The sequence below is a fragment of the Saccopteryx leptura genome, chromosome 2 (assembly GCF_036850995.1).
Source record: "Saccopteryx leptura isolate mSacLep1 chromosome 2, mSacLep1_pri_phased_curated, whole genome shotgun sequence".
Classification (NCBI taxonomy): domain Eukaryota; kingdom Metazoa; phylum Chordata; class Mammalia; order Chiroptera; family Emballonuridae; genus Saccopteryx; species Saccopteryx leptura.
Window position 1 is genome coordinate 272,630,444 of NC_089504.1, and position 20,078 is coordinate 272,650,521.

At 44.8% G+C, this 20,078-nt stretch overlaps 1 protein-coding gene across 5 annotated transcripts in view; it reads right to left on the bottom strand.

The window, feature by feature from the left end:
• HHAT (hedgehog acyltransferase) overlaps positions 1–20,078 on the bottom strand; it is a 287,861-nt gene that overhangs the window by 261,244 nt on the left and 6,539 nt on the right. For 3 of the 5 annotated variants that reach the window (XM_066366058.1, XM_066366055.1, XM_066366054.1), the window contains exon 2: positions 10,819–10,952. In XM_066366058.1, the coding sequence (XP_066222155.1) occupies positions 10,819–10,909 (91 nt within the window). In that variant the 5' untranslated portion in view covers positions 10,910–10,952. Of the gene's footprint in view, positions 1–10,818; positions 10,953–15,900; positions 15,992–20,078 lie in introns of all 5 variants that reach the window. The other 2 variants (XM_066366056.1, XM_066366059.1) reach the window with 1 other exon arrangement.

A 20,078-nucleotide genomic window follows, 5' to 3' on the forward strand; every position in this document is an offset into this window, starting at 1 on the left:
AACCTTTGGTGAATTTTCTAAAACAGGAGAAATGAGACACATGTGGGACTCAAACCATTTTAATAATATAATATACAACTGTATGCTAATACATTGATGTTTCAATGAAATGAAAAAGTATGACTCAAACTGACTTAAGAAAAAACCCTAAGTATATCAATAACCCTGAAAGATATGGAATAGGTTTTCAATGAGTCTACGTCTAAAGGAACTCTAAACCTAGACAAACTTACAAGGTAATAGTACCAAATTTTTATGCACACATCTTATATCCTCCTTCAATAGTTACACAGTATAAAGAAGGGGGAAAAGACTTCTCATTCATTTCATAAAGTCAACAGAATGCTGATACTAAAATCTCTGGATGACACAAAAAAATAAAAATTACAGGCCAACCAATCTCACTTCAAAATTATTTATAATTATTTTTTTCAAAACTTAGAAACAAGCACTATATTTTAAAATATCATGGTCATAGTAGGCTTATTATAGAAATCCATATAAACTATATTGGAAAATTGTGTAATCATATAGATACTTTAAAAATAGGTAAAATTTAACATATATTACTGGTTTTAAAATTTTAGTAAAGTGGGGCTAGAAAGATTTCTTAACATAATTTTCTTTTTAAAGCAAAACTTATTCACTTTTTCACCCATGGTAAAAACTATACAGGGATTTTCATTAAAGTTAGAGTTAAAGTAGGATAGCATTCTATCCCAACTACTACTATATTGCTTTAGAAGTCCTAGCTAAGCAACAATAGATGAAGCAAAATCATTATCATTACTTGTAGGTGATAATCTCTAAATATAAAAACCAGGAAAGCCTGACCAGGCAGTGGCGCAATGGATAGAACATCAGACTGGAATGCCAAGAACCCAGGTTTGAGACCCCGAGGTCGCCAGCTTGAGTGCGGGCTCATCTGGTTTGAGCAAAAGCTCACCAGCTTGGGCCCAAGGTCACTGGCTCGAGCAAGGGGTTACTTGGTCTGCAGAAGGCCCACGGTCAAGGCACATATGAGAAAGCAATCAATGAACAACTAAGGCGTCGCAACAAAAAACTGATAATTGGCCCTGGCCGGTTGGCTCAGCGGTAGAGTGTCGGCCTAGCGTGCGGAGGACCTGGGTTCGATTCCCGGCCAGGGCACACAGGAGAAGCGCCCATTTGCTTCTCCACCCCTCCGCCGCGCTTTCCTCTCTGTCTCTCTCTTCCCCTCCCGCAGCCGAGGCTCCATTGGAGCAAAGATGGCCCGGGCGCTGGGGATGGCTCTGTGGCCTCTGCCTCAGGCGCTAGAGTGGGTCTGGTCGCAACATGGCGACGCCCAGGATGGGCAGAGCATCGCCCCCTGGTGGGCAGAGCGTCGCCCCCTGGTGGGCGTGCCGGGTGGATCCCGGTCGGGCGCATGCGGGAGTCTGTCTGACTGTCTCTTCCTGTTTCCAGCTTCAGAAAAATGAAAAACAAACAAACAAACAAAAAAAACAAAACTGATAATTGATGCTTCTCATCTCTCTCTGTTCCTGTCTGTCCCTATCTATCCCTCTCTCTGACTCTCTCTCCCTTTAAAAAAAACAAACAAAAAAAAACCCCAGGAGAATCAAATGATAAAGCAATGCAACATTAACATTATTTAATAAATTGGTAGAATATAAAATAAACCAAAATAAATATATTTACTATAGACCATAAATAATCAGCTAGAAATTATGTTGATAGAAAATATAATTGGAAATATTGCAATTATAAAAGAAAAAAATACTGACGAAATAATCTTAATAGGAATTTTAGCAGGAATTATTAAGAAGACCATGAGCCTTCATTAAGAAAGAAACAGAGGAATTTACATAACTAAAGAAAAAATACTATATTCCTAGATGGAAAGATACATTATAAGAACATCAATTATTTACAAATTCTAATAACAGCACTGGTGAGATATTTTTTAGAATTTCAAATATGTATCTGGAAGAATAAACCAGTATGAAAAGGTAAGTGTGGAAATAAAGAACAATGAATGGTAACTTACTCCGTCAGGAACTCAAACATTTTAGACAGCAAAAATAATGAAAGCAGTTCAGTACTGATATAAGAATTGGTTGAGAAATTAAAGAAATAAAAATGACATCTTCCCATACACACTGGAGTATATATAAGAACTTATAGTACATGACCAAGATTGCATCATAATTCAATATGGAAAGACAAATTTAATAAATGGTGTCTGGTTATCTATTTGGGGAAAAAATAATTAAACTCTTTATCTCATGTTAAATACCAAATACATGTGAGTTAGCTTCAAGAAGATAGGCTCACCTTACTGAGACTAGATAAGATAGACCGCTGGAATAGAAGTGTTCACCGGCCCAGCCCCCTCGAGGACAGTCTGGGTACATCTATCAAGAACCTTAAAAACATTCATGTGGTTGGACTCTGATTCCGCCTCTGGAAACCCTTTAGAGAAAAGCTGATAGATACAATACAAACAGATTCCTTACAAAATAAATGAGCCGAGCATCCAACTCAACAAGTTAAAATGAAAAGGAACAGAGTAAGCCCAAAGAAACAATAAGGACAGAAATAATAAGATAAGGCAGAAATCAATAATTAGAGAATAAAAGAAAAACAGTAGAGAAATTTAACAAAGTTAAAAGCTGAAAAGATTAATAGGCTCACTGGCATACCTGGGCACAGAAAAAGGAGCCCTGGCCGGTTGGCTCAGCAGTAGAGCGTCAGCCTGGCGTGCGGGGGACCCGGGTTCTATTCCCGGCCAGGGCACATAGGAGAAGCGCCCATTTGCTTCTCCACCCCCACCCCCCTCCTTCCTCTCTGTCTCTCTCTTCCCCTCCCGCAGCCAAGGCTCCACTGGAGCAAAGATGGCCCGCGCGCTGGGGACTTGGCCTCTGCCCCAGGCGCTAGAGTGGCTCTGGTCGTGGCAGAGCGACGCCCCGGAGGGGCAGAGCATCGCCCCCTGGTGGGCGTGACGGGTGGATCCCGGTAGGGCGCATGCGGGAGTCTGTCTGACTGTCTCTCCCCATTTCCAGCTTCAGGAAAAAAAAAAAAAAAAAGGAGCAGAAGGGAGAGACAAACAAGGGAGGAAGTGGGGGAGGGGGGTGAAGGAAAACATGTAAGTAACAAAAGGTACAATAAGAAAGAAAAGCAATGACAAAAATAATAACACAGTGGATAGAGCACCGGACTGGGATGCCGAGGACCCAGGTTCGAGACCTCGAGGTCTCCAGCTTGAGCACGGGCTCATCTGGTTTGAGCAAAAGCTCATCAGCTTGGACCCAAGGTCACTGGATCGAGCAAGGGGTCACTCGGTCTGCTGAAGGCCCACGGTCAAGGCACATGTGAGAAAGCAATCATATGAACAACTAAGGTGTTGCAACGAAAAACTGATGATTGATGCTTCTCATCTCTCTGTTCCTGTCTGTCTGTCCCTGTCTATCCCGCTGTCTGACTCTCTCTCTGTCTCTGTAAAAAAAAAAAAAAAAAAAAAATCAAAAATAACAACACCAAAATTAAAATAATAGTATTATGAATCACAATATACTAATGAAACTGGAAGCCTACATAAAATGTAAAGATCCCTTGAAAACTAAAAACTGTCAAAAATTGGTATCAGGAAAAATAGAAAATTTCAATATAGACCAATAAGAGTAAATTGAAAATAGTAATCTAAGACGTTCCCTCGCAAATGCTTTTCCAGGTTTTAACTATGAGAACTCAACTGTTTTCATTCCAAGAACTGCATTAAACTGATGGATGCCACAAAATAAACGGCCCTCTTTTGAGCAGAGGTATTCATTCTTTCAGGGTCACTGCCTGGCATGGCATGCCTTTCCTCGTGTTAAGTACAAGCAGGGAGAAATAAAAGTGCTTCTGCCTCTACTAAACTGTAAAGCACAAACTTAAAGCCATAGGTCTGGACTGGCCACAATCCTGCACGGGGCACGCGAGGAGAGGTGAGCAGGCAGTGGCGGCCCCACCACCCCAAGTGTTTCCATATGCCTTTGAGACGCTCTGTGCTTGGTAGAGTTGGGAGGAACAAGGATTGTTCTGTTCAGAACCTACTGTGGGTTTACCAAGAGATTCCATTTGACCGAGGCTGTTAAATTCGGGCTGCTGTCCCCGAGGGCCCAATAGCCCTGCCTCCGCTGATGGGTGAGGGCAGTAAACAGGCTCCATGCCCAGGGAGAGCAGCTGGACAGACACCCACAGCAGCATTTCACTTAACAAGGAAGTTTTGAGCCGCTAGTGAGTTCTAGGCCCTATATTTGCTCCAGATATAAACATCCCAGAAAAGTTCCCAGGAGAGAGTTTTCCTGATGACCTATTTCTATAATGCAAACAAATAGCACTTTTTCCTGAATTAGAAAGTAGTAAGACACAAAGCCAAAACTCTACATTGCACCAGTGAAACATATACTTTGGCCAGGCAGCAACCCCGAGGTCCCTAGCTTGAGCGCAGGCTTCCAGGAGCTAAACTGACAAAGCATTAGAAAGAAGACATTGTTTGCCAGCGGTCAAACACTTTGGTACTGATATTCAAAGCAAAAGCACAAAGGATAAAGAAGCTTCAGGCGAGGGAGTGGTCCCTAAGTCAAAGGCACGACAGCATCAGTTGAGGCACAGAACAGCTGTGTACTGCCCACAGAAGGGTCCCCCACCCCCATCCTAGGAGCTACCATGACACAGAAGGAAACATTTATTCCAGGGGATAAAATTTTAAAATTTAAAGTTTAATGGTAGACAAAAAAAGCTTCACCGTTAAAGCAAGATGCTTTAGGAAATTAAATTATAAATACGATGGCAGAATAAACAAAAATATTGGATCTCGAGTTTAAACCCAGTTCCATTCATTACTTATTAGATGTGCAACCTTGAAAAAGTTACATTTTCAGCTTCAGTATCCTCATCTGGCTAAAGTATAACTATTGTGGCAGAGAGATTCCCAAGATGGCCACCATCAATTCCTTCTCCCCTGTATGTACATGCTACTCCATCCATAAAGAGGTATAGTTGTTCCTCCCCTTGAATCTGGACTGGCTCTGTGATTGCTTTAACCAATAAATGAGGCAGAAGCAACCTTTGCCACTTCCCAGGCTGGGCTTTAAGAGATCTGAAGCTTCTGCTTTGGGACTTTTGCCACACGCCCTCTTGGAACCCGGCTGCCCTGTTATGTGAAATGTCAGCCATGTGGGTAGCTACTTAGAGAGACCCACAGTACTCCAGCTGACAGCCCCCAGCTGAACTCTTGGCTGACAGCGAGCTGTGAGCAAGCCACTGTGGACATTTTTACCCAGCTGAGCCACCGGATGATGGCAGCCCAGATAACAACACATGATGCAGAAGACCTGCCCAGCTGAGTCAAGTTCAAGTTTAAGTCTTACCAAACATAAAAATCAATTAGTGAAATCTAATCAACAGGCTAAGAAAGAAAAATCCTATAATAATATCAATAGATTCACAATAAGTAGTGTAACAAAATCCAACACTCATTTCTGACTAAAACTCGCAGCAAATTAGAAATAGAGGGAAACTTCTTCAGATGGATGAAGAATATCCACAAAAACCTATAGCTAACATTGCACTAACACCAAGAAACTAGAAGCTTTCTTGCTAAGATCAGGAAAAAGGAAAGGATGTCCCCTCTCACTACTCCTCTCTAATATGCTGCAAGTCCTAGTGATGCAATAAGACAAGAAAACAAAATATGGCATACACAGATTGAACAGGAAGAAATAAAACTGTCTTTGTATGCAGATAATATGATTATCTATGAAGAAATAAAAAGAACTGACCAAAAGCAAGCAAACAAACAAAAACTCCTGGAATTAATAAGAAATCAGAGCAAGATTGTATGAGTCAATTGTTCTCCTATATATCAGCAATGAACAAGTGGGATTTGAAATTAAAACAATACCATTTATATTAGCAGCCCCCAAAATAAAATACTTGAGTATAAATCTAACAAGTCATGTCTGAAGAAAACTAGAAAACTCAGATGAAAAAAATCAAAGAATAACTATTGTTAAGATGTCAGTTCTCCCACCTGACTAGGATGTGGCGCTGTGGATAGAGAGTCGGACTGGGATGTGGAGGACCCAGGTTTGAGACCCTGAGGTCGCTAGCTTGAGTGCAGGCTCATCTGGTTTGAGCAAAGCTCACCAGCTTGAACCCAAGGTCGCTGGCTCGAGCAAGAGGTTACTTGGTCTGCAGAAGGCCCGTGGTCAAGGCACATATGAGAAAGCAATCAATGAACAACTAAGGTGTCGCAACAAAAAACTGATAATTGATGCTTCTCATCTCTCTCTGTTCCTGTCTGTCTGTCCCTATCTATCCCTCTCTCTCTCTCTCTCTGTCTCTATAAAAAAAAAAGATATCAGTTCTCCCAACTTAATGTGATCTCAGCAAGTCATCTGGTAGATATCAACAAACTTATTTTAAAGTTTATATAAAGCCCTGGCAGGTTGACTCAGTGGCAGAGCATCGGCTTGGCATGTGGAAGTCCCAGGTTCAATTCCTGATCAGGGCACACAGGAAAAGTGACCATCTGCTTCTCCACCTTTACCCCTCCCCTCTTCCTCCTTCTCCTCCCCTCCCATAGCCATTGCTCAAATGGTTCCAGTAAATTGGTCCCAGGCGTTGAGGATGGCTCCATGACCTGGCCTCAGGTGCTGAAATAGCTCGGTTGCCGAGCAATGGAGCAGTGGCCCCAGATGGGCATCACCCTGTAGGAGGCTTTCCAGGTAGATCCTGGTTGGGGCACATGCAGGAGTCTGCCTCCCTGCCTTCTGCTGCTCACTTAATAATAATAAAAAAAGTTTACATGGACAGGCCAAAGATCCAGAAAGCCAACACAATATTGAAGGAGAACAAAGTCAGCAGACTAACACCACTCAACTTTGAAACTTAATATTAAATATTAATATTAAAGCCACAGTATAACAGAGTATGGTATTAACAGGCAATACAGGGTACAGAGATGTGTTGTAGAATTGGCCTCCTGAAACACCTGAATAATTTTGTGAACCGGTGTCACACCAATAAATTCCATTAAAAAAGCAAAAAAGAGATTATGGTATTGGTGAAGTAACTGAAAAATAGAACCAGAGAACATAACAGCGATCCCAGAAATAGACCCACATGAATATAATCAACCAACCTTTGACAAAGGAGCAAAGGTAATACAATGGAGAAAGACCGTCTTTTCAATGAATGGTGCTGGAACAACTGGACATCCACAAGTCAAAAAATTAATCCAGGCCCTGGCCGGTTGGCTCAGCGGTAGAGCGTCGTTGGCCTGGCGTGCGGGGGACCCGGGTTCAATTCCCGGCCAGGGCACATAGGAGAGGTGCCCATTTGCTTCTCCACCCCCACCCCCTCCTTCCTCTCTGTCTCTCTCTTCCCCTCCCGCAGCCAAGGTTCCATTGGAGCAAAGATGGCCCGGGCGCTGGGGATGGCTCCTTGGCCTCTGCCCCAGGCGCTAGAGTGGCTCTGGTCATCACAGCAGAGCGACGCCCTGGAGGGGCAGAGCATTGCCCCCTGGTGGACAGAGCGTCGCCCCTGGTGGGCGTGCCGGGTGGATCCCGGTCGGGCACATGCGGGAGTCTGTCTGACTGTCTCTCCCCGTTTCCAGCTTCAGAAAAATACAAAAAAAAAAAAAAATTAATCCAGACACACACTTTACACCCTTCAAAATTAACTCAAATGCATATCCTAGATCCCAATATATAATGTAACAGTATAGAGCTGCTAGAAGATAACATGGGAGAGACTCCAGATAACCTCGGCTTATCACACCTTCTTAGATACAGCACCAAAGGAACGGTCCATGAAAGAAAAAAAATTGATAAGCTAGATGTTTTAAAATTTTAAATTTCTGCTCTATAAAAGACAATGTCAAAAGCATGAGAAGACAAGCCACTGTCTGGAAGAAAATATTTGCAAAAGACATATCTGATAAAGGACTGTTAGCCAAACAATGTAAACACTATTAAAACTCAAGCATAACAAAATGAACAACCTGATTACAAAATGGCCAAAAGCCTGAACAAACACTGCACCAAAGAAGATACAGACAGGGAAAAGAAGCCTGTGAAAAGATGTCCCACATTATATGTCATCAGGGAAACGCGAATTAAAACAAGGAGGTACTACTACACACCTGCTAGAATGGCCAAAAGACAGAGCACTGACATGGACGGGGAGCAACAGGAACTCATTCCTTGCTGGCAGGAATGCAGAATGCCACAGCCACTTTGGAAGAGTTTAGTGGTTTCTTATAAAATCAGATCTACTGTCACTGTACAACCCAACCATCATGCCTCGGTATTTATCCAAAGGAACTGAAAACTACATCTACATAGAAGCCTGTACATAGCTGCTTACAGCATCTTTGCACATAGTTGCCAAAACAGTAGGCGAGTGGATAATCTGTGGTACATTAGACAATGGAATATTATTCATCATTAAAAAGAAATGAGCTATTAAGCCATGAAAAGATATGAAAGAACCCGAAATGCATATTAAGTGAAAGAAGTCAATATGAAAAAGCTATGTACTGTACATTTCCAACTATATGACATTATAAAAAAAAGGTAAAAATCTATGGAGATGGTAAAAAGATCAGTGATTTGGGAGATGGGAGATGGGCAGGAGAAGTACAAAGAATTTTTAGGCAAGTGAAACTACTCTGTATGATACTCCATAATGATGGATATCTGTCATTATACATTTCTCACAACCCATAGAATGCACAACACCAAGAGTAAACCCTACTGTATGTAAACTATGGACTCTGAGTGATAATAGTGGGTCAATACAGAGAGGTTGGTTCCACAGTGTAACAAACGTACCACCCAGGTGTAGGATGTCAGTAGTGCGGAGGGAGCTGTGTGTGTAGGGGCACAGGGAGTATATGGGAACTCTCTGTATTTTCTGCTCAACTTTTTGTTAACCTAAAACTGCTCTAAAAAAAATTGTCTATTTAAATGGAAAAATAATCTCACCAAACTAGATGTCATAAATGGCGGTGGCCGTTTTAAAGCACAAAGCTCCAGGGTGGTTTGTTAAGCAGCAATGAATCACTAAGACACCCATTTATGAAAAAGACTGATGACGAACGGCTAGTATCTATTCTTTCTATCTTCCGCTATAATAGGACCCTTCAGTTTAGCTGGATAACTGGCCTCTCAACCAAAGATTAAATTTACTAGCTTCCCTCATAGTGGATGTGGCTGCAAGAGTAGATTCTAGGAAACAGTATGTGAACAGATATGAGACAAGCAACTTTCAGGTCATGCTCTGAAATGCAGAGGGCCCTTTTCCCCTTTGGGAAAATGTGAACAGAGCAGCCAGAGTGGTCACCTCACACTACGCGGTAGAACTAACCACGTGCTGACGACGGACAGAACATCGTAGACAGAGCCAGCGTCTCTGATGCTATCCTAACACCACACCAGCCCTGGACCCCAGTTATTTTGGAGGCTGTTTCTACAGCCAAGCCTGTCTTCTGAATACTATACCATCTCATTGGGTTCCTCTAAAGATTGAAGGAGACACAGTCCATGAAATGCCTAACACAGTGACTGAGGTAGAGTAGGTTAGCTCCTCCCACATAGGCCCTGGGAGCTCAGAGGCTCCAGAAGGGGAAGGGACAGTCTCAACCCAATGGCAGTCCTGCATCTGGGCCTGCGGCTTTGAGAGGGACATAGGCACAAGGGGGAAAAGTCAATCCTGGTTCCGCAGAGCCCAATCAGTCCCAGTGATGCTAACGAGGTGGAGGCCAAGGGCCCAGCGCTCTCAGCGGGCTTCCCCAAACCTACCTTCGCCAGTTTAAGTGACCACGACTACAGATGCCCCGGCCTTCACCACAAAGCCCTAACTCCTCGGCTGGATATACAAGGTCTGTCACACTCTATCCCTGCTCTTGTCTAAGCAAAACTCTTTCCACTCTTCCTTTACGCTCTTAACTCCAGTCCTAGCGAGTGGTGTATATGTAGCTCCCACATCGTGTTTCCTCACACCCAGTGGCAGCACACACACTCGCCCACTTGTCTGCAAGCTCAGCTCTGTGCATGGGTCCTCTGCCCTCCGCCCATGGCCGACTCCTGTTCTTCCCTGAGGCAGGGCTCGCCATCGCTGCTAGGACACTGCCCCTGACTATGGAAGGGACCGCTCACAGTGCCTCCAAAATTCTTTCTCCCACAGTATGGGAAGTTTTAAGTAGCACATGGCCACCAACCTCAGATGGCATTTCTCAGCCTCCTGGCTGTGGCCACAGCACTCAGTTCTGGTCCACTGGATGTGAGAAGTGACAAGGGGTACCAGCCAAGCTGCCCTTAAAGGACAGGAGGGTTCCCAACCCCCTCCCTGGGGGCTGGAATGTGGACTTGGGGAGATTCCTCTTCAGAATACACACAAAAGTACTAAAGACAGCAGAACAAGATAGAAGGAGTCTGGGCCTCCGACACCGTGAGCTTCCTCCATGTGTCTGCAAGGAGCGATGGTGCAAGAGAAACGTCAGAGGTCACTGCCCACTATGAAGGTAAACCTCTCCATGGCCTTCAATAGCCATGGACTCAGGCCCTCCTATCACAGGCGACTAGCCACAGGATCACCTAAAAGATCCAAGATTAGGATAGAAAACTCCACCCACTCAGGCCATTGATTCACACAGTCCAAAAAGAGGGGGACGCAAAGTGGGGCCCGAGTCACCCTGAGAGCATGAGACCATCTTCCCGAGTCTCCCACCTCTGAGCACTGCCTCCCCCCGTTCTTTCTGGATGTGAGCTCGGAGAAGTGGGGACTCACCTCTGGAGACTTTGTAAACTTCATAGAAAGAATAGAAGTGGAAGCCTAGTGAAGCAAGCAGGTAAAAAGACAGTTCCCACCGGGGCAGCATTGCTTCTTGTGACAAAAGGTCCTGATGCCCAAGTCGAGAGTTTCTAGACAGAGAAACAGAAATGAAAACATTAAGCCATGGACATGACACTAGAGAACAGCATGTTAGCATCAAATCAGTTTATGCGCTTTCCCAGGGACCCATGACTATTCAAGGGGATCCAGATATAACCCCAATAGAACCTCCTCCTGACAGTTACCTTATACACACACGCACACACACATGCACACGCACACACACAACCAAGTCTTTCCCCCTGAGGTCCTACAGCCCCCACCTTCCTCCCATCACGCTGCACACCTGCAGTTCTGTCCTCATTGCCTGACACTCCTGTCTGTCCCCTGGAGTGGACCTTTAAGGAGCAGGAACCACAGTCTCTGAGTCCCCAGCACCTAGCACAGGGCGTGTGATATAACAAATAGCGACTACAAGTTGCTTCATAATTAAAAAAAAAAAAAAAAAAAGGATTCAAGAGCCGGAACAACAAAAAAAAAGCACAAATCATCTCCAATCTCTTCTAAACCATCAGCTTTAACCTCATCATCTGCCCTGCAAATGTCATCCCACAGGTGCTCCCAGGCATGGATTAATGAAAAGTGCTGCCTCCCACCTTCTGTGCACCAAAGGGAAGCTCCCGGCATGACCCAGGCAGCAGTGGCAAACACCGCTAGTTGCCCGCCCTGCAATACTCAGTCTCCCTTCTTACATAGTAACTGAATTTTTATCTGAACACACAGATGCTGAGCTCAACTCTACATTGTAGCCAAGTGTGGACATTTGAATGGTTCTGGCTGTGAGGCTGTGCTCATCTGCTTCCTGCTGGAATTGGAATCGATACCCTGGACCAAGAGGCAAAAGCCAGGTGGGAAAACGAAATGGAGGCATCTCAGTCCCTGACCCCCTGTACCACCCACCTCCAGAACTCCCCTGGACCACACTTAAAACTGGACCATGACAGGAAAGAAAAATGCACGGCTAGGTTGTTCAAGCCTCTGCTGTTCCAGGTCTCGCTGCGATGGCAGCCATGTCCCCTCCAGTGAGAGAGCAGGTGCTGGACAGTTAGGTCCTAAATTCTGCAAGTTAAATGATCAGTTCCCAATAACAAAGAGCTAGCTAAATGTCTCCCTTTTACAGCCCTCACTGCCTTCCTCAAACCTCTCAAATACATTTTATCGTGGATGCCAAATTAAATTAAGGGCAAATTTGAAGTCCCCAGCACTAGAAATGCGTGACAATAATGCCAAAATCAGAATTCACACATTATCTCATTTTATGTTCACAACAGCCTGGGGAAGCAGGTGGAGCAAGGGAGGCAGGCACTTCACAGATGACGAATGTGAAACCGGTGAGGTGGTGCCGTCAGAAATAACTGAGCCAGGGCTCACATCCAGGCCTTAGGACACCCCCCCCCCCCAGTCCCGACTCAGGGTGTTCAAGGAGACAGTGGTCCTTCGACCCTGGCCAGAACCTGCCACACACAAACCCCTTTCTTCAGGCTAAGGGGACACAGAACAGGAAGGGATGTAAACTTGGGCTTTCCTAAAATATGAGGTCAGAAGTCAGTGGTCCTCTGACCTTTGAGCCTTGAACGTCAGTTCGGTCTGGGTTTTCTCCTGTAACTGGAGACGCCAAAGCCGACACTCCTGCTTCCATCACGAGCTCTCCAACTCCTCGGACCTCACCACGCCTTCTCAGGTCCCCCCACCCCACCACTCAGAACCAATTCTTGCCACTTTGTTTTTAAATACCTGGCGTCATCTAGAATACCTTAAAATTTCTCTGGGGAACTCTGTACAAATATGGTAGCTTTCCCTCTAGTGGGAAGTGAACTTTAACATCTGGGTTTTATAATGTCTCTCCTCTCAAAGGAGGTCACTGTTATACTGGGTGACCTCCTCGCTTTGTCAAGCATCTGTGATTAATAAAGAGCCAAACCCCTGAAAACGCTCCTAAAGTGTGAACATAAATAATCTTAGAAACTGAAAGAAAGTTCTAGAAGCCTTGCTCTTTAGAAGCTTTTCAAGGACACTCACTTCTAGACACTCAGTTCCTCTGCGTTCATGATTTAACTGCCAGGGAGCTAGAAAACTCAGTGTTACAACATTTCCTTTTTGATGCAGCTCTTAGCTATATTTATGTTTTGCAGAGACCGATCCAAAGATACATGGAAATTGGAGGTGGGGGGTGGACCCAGTGCTCCACCTGACAGCGCGGAGGTGAATTCTGCATCAAGCTGACATGGCACAGAGTCCAGGGTCTGCCGTTTACCTGCTGCAGAACTTGATTGGGTTGCAGCCACCCACGTGCATCTCCTCCTAGGGCTGCTGAACGGATGAAATGTAAAACACTTATCCAGGGCCTGGCCCAGGGTAAGCACTCAATAAACAGTAGGTCCGGCCTGTCAGCAGGACCAGGTAGTGGATTTAATTCATTAGGAGCTTACCCAGCCAGAGCCCTGATTTTCTTCCGGAATTGATGGACTCTAACTGAGCTTCTGCGGGAGATAGCCACCTACCTGCTGCCAGGCCTCCTTCAGCAGAGGGACATCTCAGAGCTCGTTCTCACGTCCTGTCCCTGTTCCTCTTCTCACAGCCCCCCCCCCAGGCCACCAGGACAGACAGTCCTTGGGGGCCACCTGGAGAGCTTCTGCCCAGCGTCTCTTCCTCGCCACCTCTTTCCTGGTCCCCAAAGGCATGGTATGCAGTACTCTCACTTTCCCTGCGCCTCACTCACAGTTCAAAACACCACCACCACCCAGACACACACCTGGTCTTCTGAACAGACCTTTCTCGCCAACACCTCTCTTTTCAACTCTTGCACGCTGACCTCAAGCAAATTCCTCCCCTTGAGTTTTTTCTCTGATTTCTCTGTACAAATCAGAGTAAATATGTTTTAAACAATTTAGTGACACAGCCTGACCAGGCAGTGGTAAAGTGGATAGAGTGTAGGACTGGGACATGGAGGGCCCAGATTCGAAACCCCGAGGTCACCAGCTTGAGCACGGGCTCATCTGGTTTGAGCACAGCTCACCAGCTTGAATCCAAGGTCGCTGGCTTGAGCAAGGGGTCACTCGGTCTGCTGTAGCCCCCTGGTCAAGCACATATGAGGAAGCAATCAATGAACAACTAAGGTGCCACAACGAAGAATTGATGCTTCTGATCTCTCTCCCTTCCTGTCTGTCTGTCACTATCTGTCCCACTCTCTGTCTCTGTCACAAAAAAAAAAAAAAAAAAAAATTGGTGACACAGCAGTATCAGAGAAAAGGGAAGCTGTGCGTTGGGAATATAATTAGAACTTTTTGAAGATGTCCATACCCAGAAACATTCCCCAAAACTCTCCCAGAAGATTCTCAAGTTTCTATTCTTGTTCTCTAAACAAGCATGTGTTTCTTTAGGCGTGAGCTATCGCGATGACATCAAAGCGATCTTGACTCAGACGTGTCAGTAATGCTTGCTTTCTGCCTTTCATGCCTAGATTCAGTCTTGCAGAAACACTGTCAGCTAAGTGGGTGCCTGTGAGACAGCCTAGAAATAGATCATCACTTACATCACTTCTATAGGGAATAGTCCATCTATAGCAGCATAGCCTATTTTTTTTTTTAATTTTTTACTATCTTTTTTTTAAGACTTTATTTATTTATTCATTTTAGAGAGGAGAGAGAGAGAGAAGGGAGGAGCAGGAAGCATCAACTCCCATATGTGCCTTGACCAGGCAAGCCCAGGGTTTTGAACCAGTGACCTCAGCATTCCAGGTCGATGCTTTATCCACTGCGCCACCACAGGTCAGGCAGCATAGCCTATTTTTAAGTAAGACTCTGCCTGCCTGATCAGTCAATGGCGCAGTGCATAGAGCATCAGCCTGGGACACGAAGGACCCAGGTTCGAAACCCCGAGGTCACCAGCTTGAGTGCAGGCTCACCAGCTTGGGCTCGAGGTCACTGGCTTGAGCGTGGGATCGTAGACATGACCCCATGGTCGCTGGCTTGAGCCCAAAGGTCACTTTTGCTGGCTTAAGCAAGGGGTCACTCGCTCTGCTGTAACCCCCTAGTCACAGCACATATGAGAAAACAGTCAACAGACAACTAAAGTTGAGCAATGAAGAATTGATGCTTCTTATCACTCTCCCTTCCTGCCTGTCTGTCCCTCTCTCTGTCTCTCTTGCTTAAAAAAATATACAGTTAAGTCTAACTGACCAGCCTACATCAGTGAGTTGAGGAGGGCTGCCGGATGCCTGATGGGGAAGAGAGGTCTGAGAACACTTTCACCTCGGTGGGAATACTGCTCAGGACTGTGAAGAAGAAAACATGTGGATAGTTTAGGTAAAGGGACAGTAGGAGCTAAGTGGCAGAGGGGCTTCAACATGTATGATTACAAGCGTAGATCTCATTTCCTAAAGAAACCTCAGGCGTGTGAGCCAATGCGGTTCACTAGCTGGTGGACCTCAGGAAGAAGCCCTCCGACCCTGCAGTCGGGTCTAGAGGCAGAGAGGCTGGCGACTCGGGCCCTCTGCAGGAAGTGAAGAGAGAGCCCTGGAACCAAGCAACACAAATGCGGAAAAAATAAGTTGCACCTGGTATCAAACTAGTCCAGGAGGCAGTAGGATTTTTTTTTTTAAAAGAAAAATAAAGAACATAAAACAGCAGCTCTGCAGCTGTGAGGCGACAGTATCTCCAAGCTAAATATTGACAAGAATGAGAAAGTCGAGGCACGTGAAAACAAAGAGAAATGCATTTCGCATGGGGTGTTGGAGGGAAATTGTAGCAGAGGATCCCCCTGGTCACAGGGAAGGAAGTCAGACTGGAGCAACAGGGAGCATTCCCTTCCCCCATGTTGGGTATAAGACCCCCAAAGCTGGGTATTTCAAAAATGTATTCATCGGAGGACTACAGAACTCAAGAGGCCCACCGAATAAAATCTTGGGCATAAAATGGCAAGAATTCCTCAGCTCACAGATCTTTTTTCTATATTGAAGGGGCTTCTGTTCGCATGTACCTTGTAAGTTAACACTCTGCCCACTTGCAAAGATGGCATCTATTCAAATCCTCATCAGCAGGCTGTTAGCTCTTCTTCAGGAATCAGGACCCTGCGGAGGGAAAAGAAGCAATCTGCCCAAGCACACAGAGAGGCCAGCCATGGAGCAAAAACAGAACCCACGTCCCAACGCCCACTCTCTCACAGACAGAAATCCTGATCCTTAACGCGACAGAAAGGTAGCTACTGCTCCCTGTGCCAGAGCCTGAAATCTGCATAGACATAACTTCTGTAAGATGCTTTCCCCCCAGCAAAGGTGATTATCCTCTCAAAAGTTCATCATCTTCAATTTTGATGTGTGCAACAAATGGATTCCAATATTTCCATTTTAATTTTTTTCCTGCTCCTTGATGTTGACTTCTAGCACTAAGTAGGCATGAAGACAGTCCTTCCCATAGCAGCATCACCACCCCCGCTTCTACTGTCACTCAGTGTCCTGACCTGAAATCTTCCTCTACTGGTCTTTCTTACATGCCAGTAACAGCTGTACTGTTTGCAGACTACCTGTGCTAAGAAAGCACTTCTCAGGTATCAGCTCATTTAATCTCCATAACGACTCCTTGAGGTTGGTCATACTGGTATCCTCATTTACTACAAGAGATGACCTAGGCCAAGAACGGTCAAGAAACCAGCCCAAAATCATATAACTGGGAAGCAGTGGAGCTTAGAGACATGCCCACCAAGTCTAAGTCCAGAGCCTTCCCTCTACCATTTCCTTCTTCATTTTTTTTTAAAGAGAGAAAGAGCCTGACCAGGTGGTAGCGCAGTGGACAGAGCGTTGGACTGGGAGGTGGAGGACCCAGGTTCGAGACCCTGAGGTCGCCAGCTTGAGCTTGGGCTCATCTGGTTTGAGCAAAGCTCACCAGATTGGACCCAAGGTCGCTGGCTCGAGCAAGGGGTTACTAGGTCTGCTGTAGCCCCACGGTCAAGGCACATATGAGAAAGTAATCAATGAACAACTAAGGTGTTGCAACAAAAAACTAATGATTGATGCTTCTCATCTCTCTCCGTTCCTGTCTGTCTGTCCCTATCTATCCCTCTCTCTGACTCTCTCTCTGTCTCTGTAAAAAAAAAAAGAGAGAGAGAGAGAGAAAGAGAGAGAGAGAGAGAGAGAGAGAGAGAGAGAGGAAGGGAGAGAAGTGAGACGCATCAACTCATAGTTACAGCACTTTAGTTGTTCATTGATTGCTTTCTCATATGTGCTTTGATGGAGGTGGGGGGAGCTCCAGCCGAGCCAATGACCTTTTGCTCAAGCAACGACCTTGGGCTTCAAGCCAGCAACTTTTGGGCTCAAGCCAGCAACCATGGGATCATATCCATGCTCCCAAGCTCAAACCAGCAACCCTGCACTCAAGCTGGTGAGCCCGCAGTCAAGCCAGCAACCTTGGGGTTTCAAACCTGGGACCTCAGCATCCAAGGTCAACGCTCTATCCACTGCACCACTACCAGTCAGACCACTTCCCTATTCTAACAGAGAGCACCAGGTTTATTTTTTTCAATATTCATGATGAAATCAAGCCATCAGGAAACTTAGAAAATGATATAGGCTACATAACTGCAAAAGAATATTTAAGTTATACATCATTTAGATACCCCTAATAAGAAAAATTTTAAATCAACCAGATGTAATTAAAACACACATGAAACATCTAACTTGTACATTCCTTAAAAGACTGAAGACCAACGAAACCAAACCAACGTGGCTCAGAGATGAGGGGAAAGTCAGCAGCTCCCAGAGACCAGGGCTGAGTACGACGGAAATCATTCTGAATTTAGGAACAAACGAGCATTCTGAACACTGCCAGGTCACAAAAGCAAAGGTGCACACGCCCACTGAAACGACAGGGGCGTGGAGAAAATGAAAACTAGGGCACTATTCCAGCACATTTGAAAAAAATTAGTATAAGACTTTTGCTCTTTTCTAGGGTCCAATTTAATGAAACAGAAACCTGTTTTGCAGAATATAAATTACATGATTTTTGCCAGAAAACCCAAGTCTAGACTCTTCATGTCCTCTAACATCCCACTTTTCTCCAAACCCTATTAAAGAGTCTCACAGTCTTATTCTTCTACCCACACAATACTAAGAGGGAGCACTTTTCCAAACTCAGAAGAATGATTAGACAGGCTGGAGAAGGACTGCTGAAGTGGGCAAAACGCTGAATTACAGAATATTTCAGAATGCATACCATTACTTGCAAATATGCACCAAAATGCCACACTATACATCCCTGTTTAGAAAGCCATCCCAACAGACGGTCTTCAAACAAAGGTCTGTTCTTCCTCCTGATTCTGTGAAATGGCAATCGAGGCAGTTCTGCTGTTCATCTAACCTGGCATCAGTCATATGACTACGTCACTGCATGGCCCAAAGGGGGTGAGGGGATGACCTCACCCACATGTCTGGCATTTGTGGCTAGCTGTGCCTTGCCTCTCCTCCGTGTGGGCACTCATCCTCCAGCAGGCTGGACCCTTCACACCATGGTGGCTTCAGGGTTTCAAAAAACCAAACTTAAGAAGAGCAAGCTCGCTTAGGATCAGATTTCAGGATTCAGAGAACATTTGATTGGTCAAAGCAAGTCAAAAGGCCAGCCCAGATTTAAGAGGGAGGAGAGAAGAAATTCTATCACTTTATGGGAGCAGCAGCAATGGCTCCTTCAAAAAGGGTAGGGACATGGCCTACCCCACCAGAATGTCAGAGTTCCTAGTAAATAAAGTCTGCAGTTAGTGGAAAACTACACTTCACAATGGATCTTTATTATATAAAATGTCAAAAGGTTGAGAAAGAGAGAGAGAGAGAGAACAAGGGACAGAGAGAAAGTGAGTGGGAGAGAATATGAAAAAATAATTATGCTCTCAAATCAGAATTTTAAAATCAGTAGGGACCTTATCATCTACCTCCAGCCAGTTTGGGAATTCCTTTTAAAATAACCTATTGGACCATTTCCAGTAACTTTACAAGGCAGGGAAACTGCTTCTAAGCAGTTCTGATTGTTATCCTGTTTTTTCCCTTAAACTAAGTCCAAATCTGGCCTTCTGTTTCTAAAAATCCTTCTGCCACTAGTCCTGTTGTACCTTCTGGAACTAAAAGCATTAGACAGGATAATGTGATGGTTTAGATCAGAGGATGACACTGGAGTCAGAATGCTCTAGGACAAGTTGCATCACCTCTCTGTGCCTCAATTTCCTTATCTGTAAAATAGGGAATACTGCAACCCTCTCAAAAGGTTGCTGTGAAGATGAAATGAGTTTACAAAATGACAGAACAGTGCCTTGGGCATAGTAAGCTATGAAATGCTTCTTCTTGCTGTTTCTAATATTATCGCTATTATACTAAAAAGGCTTAATAATACTCCCTCAACTACTTAAAGCTAATTAATGCCACCATCCCGAGCCCTCTTCTGGGACAAACAACCATGATTCCTTCAGCCATGTTTCCAGTGACTTGGTTTGCAGACCCCTTCCCATTCCGCCCACTGTCCCTTTATCGCATAGGTGCCTAGAGCTGAATCCCAAACTCCAGATGTGGCAGAGTGAGAGTAGAGTAAGACTCACTTCTCCTTGTTCAGAAACTATACTTCAAATAATAAAATCTTAGACCCATTTCTTCATTCAATGAATATCAGTGAGCCCTTACTGAGAATCAGGAATTGTGCCACTTGTGAAGATAAAATATAAAAAGTCCACGTGGGAGATTCCCCCAAATAGGGCTCCCCAGAAATGTCCATGAGCTAATAATCCCTGGGACCTGGAATATATATTTCCTGTAAATATATTACTATACACGGCAAAGGGACTCTGCAGATGTGATTAAGTTAAAGATATTGAGATGGAGACCTTATCCCTGATATCCATGTGGGCCCAACGTAATCACACAGGTCTGCTTACAGAAAGGAAGAGGGTCAGAGACAGAGAGGGGGATGCTGGGAGCAGAGGTTAGAGTGATGAGCTCAGAGGATGAAGGAAGGGACGGTGAACAATGGAATGTAGAAGACATCAGAAAGCAACAACAAAACAGGTTCTTTCTTCGACCTTCCAGAGGATCGCACCCTGCAAATCCACTATGGACTTCTGACCTCCAGAGCTGTAAGATAAATCGTGTTGTTTTAAGCCACTAAATTTGTGGTCATTTGTTAGAA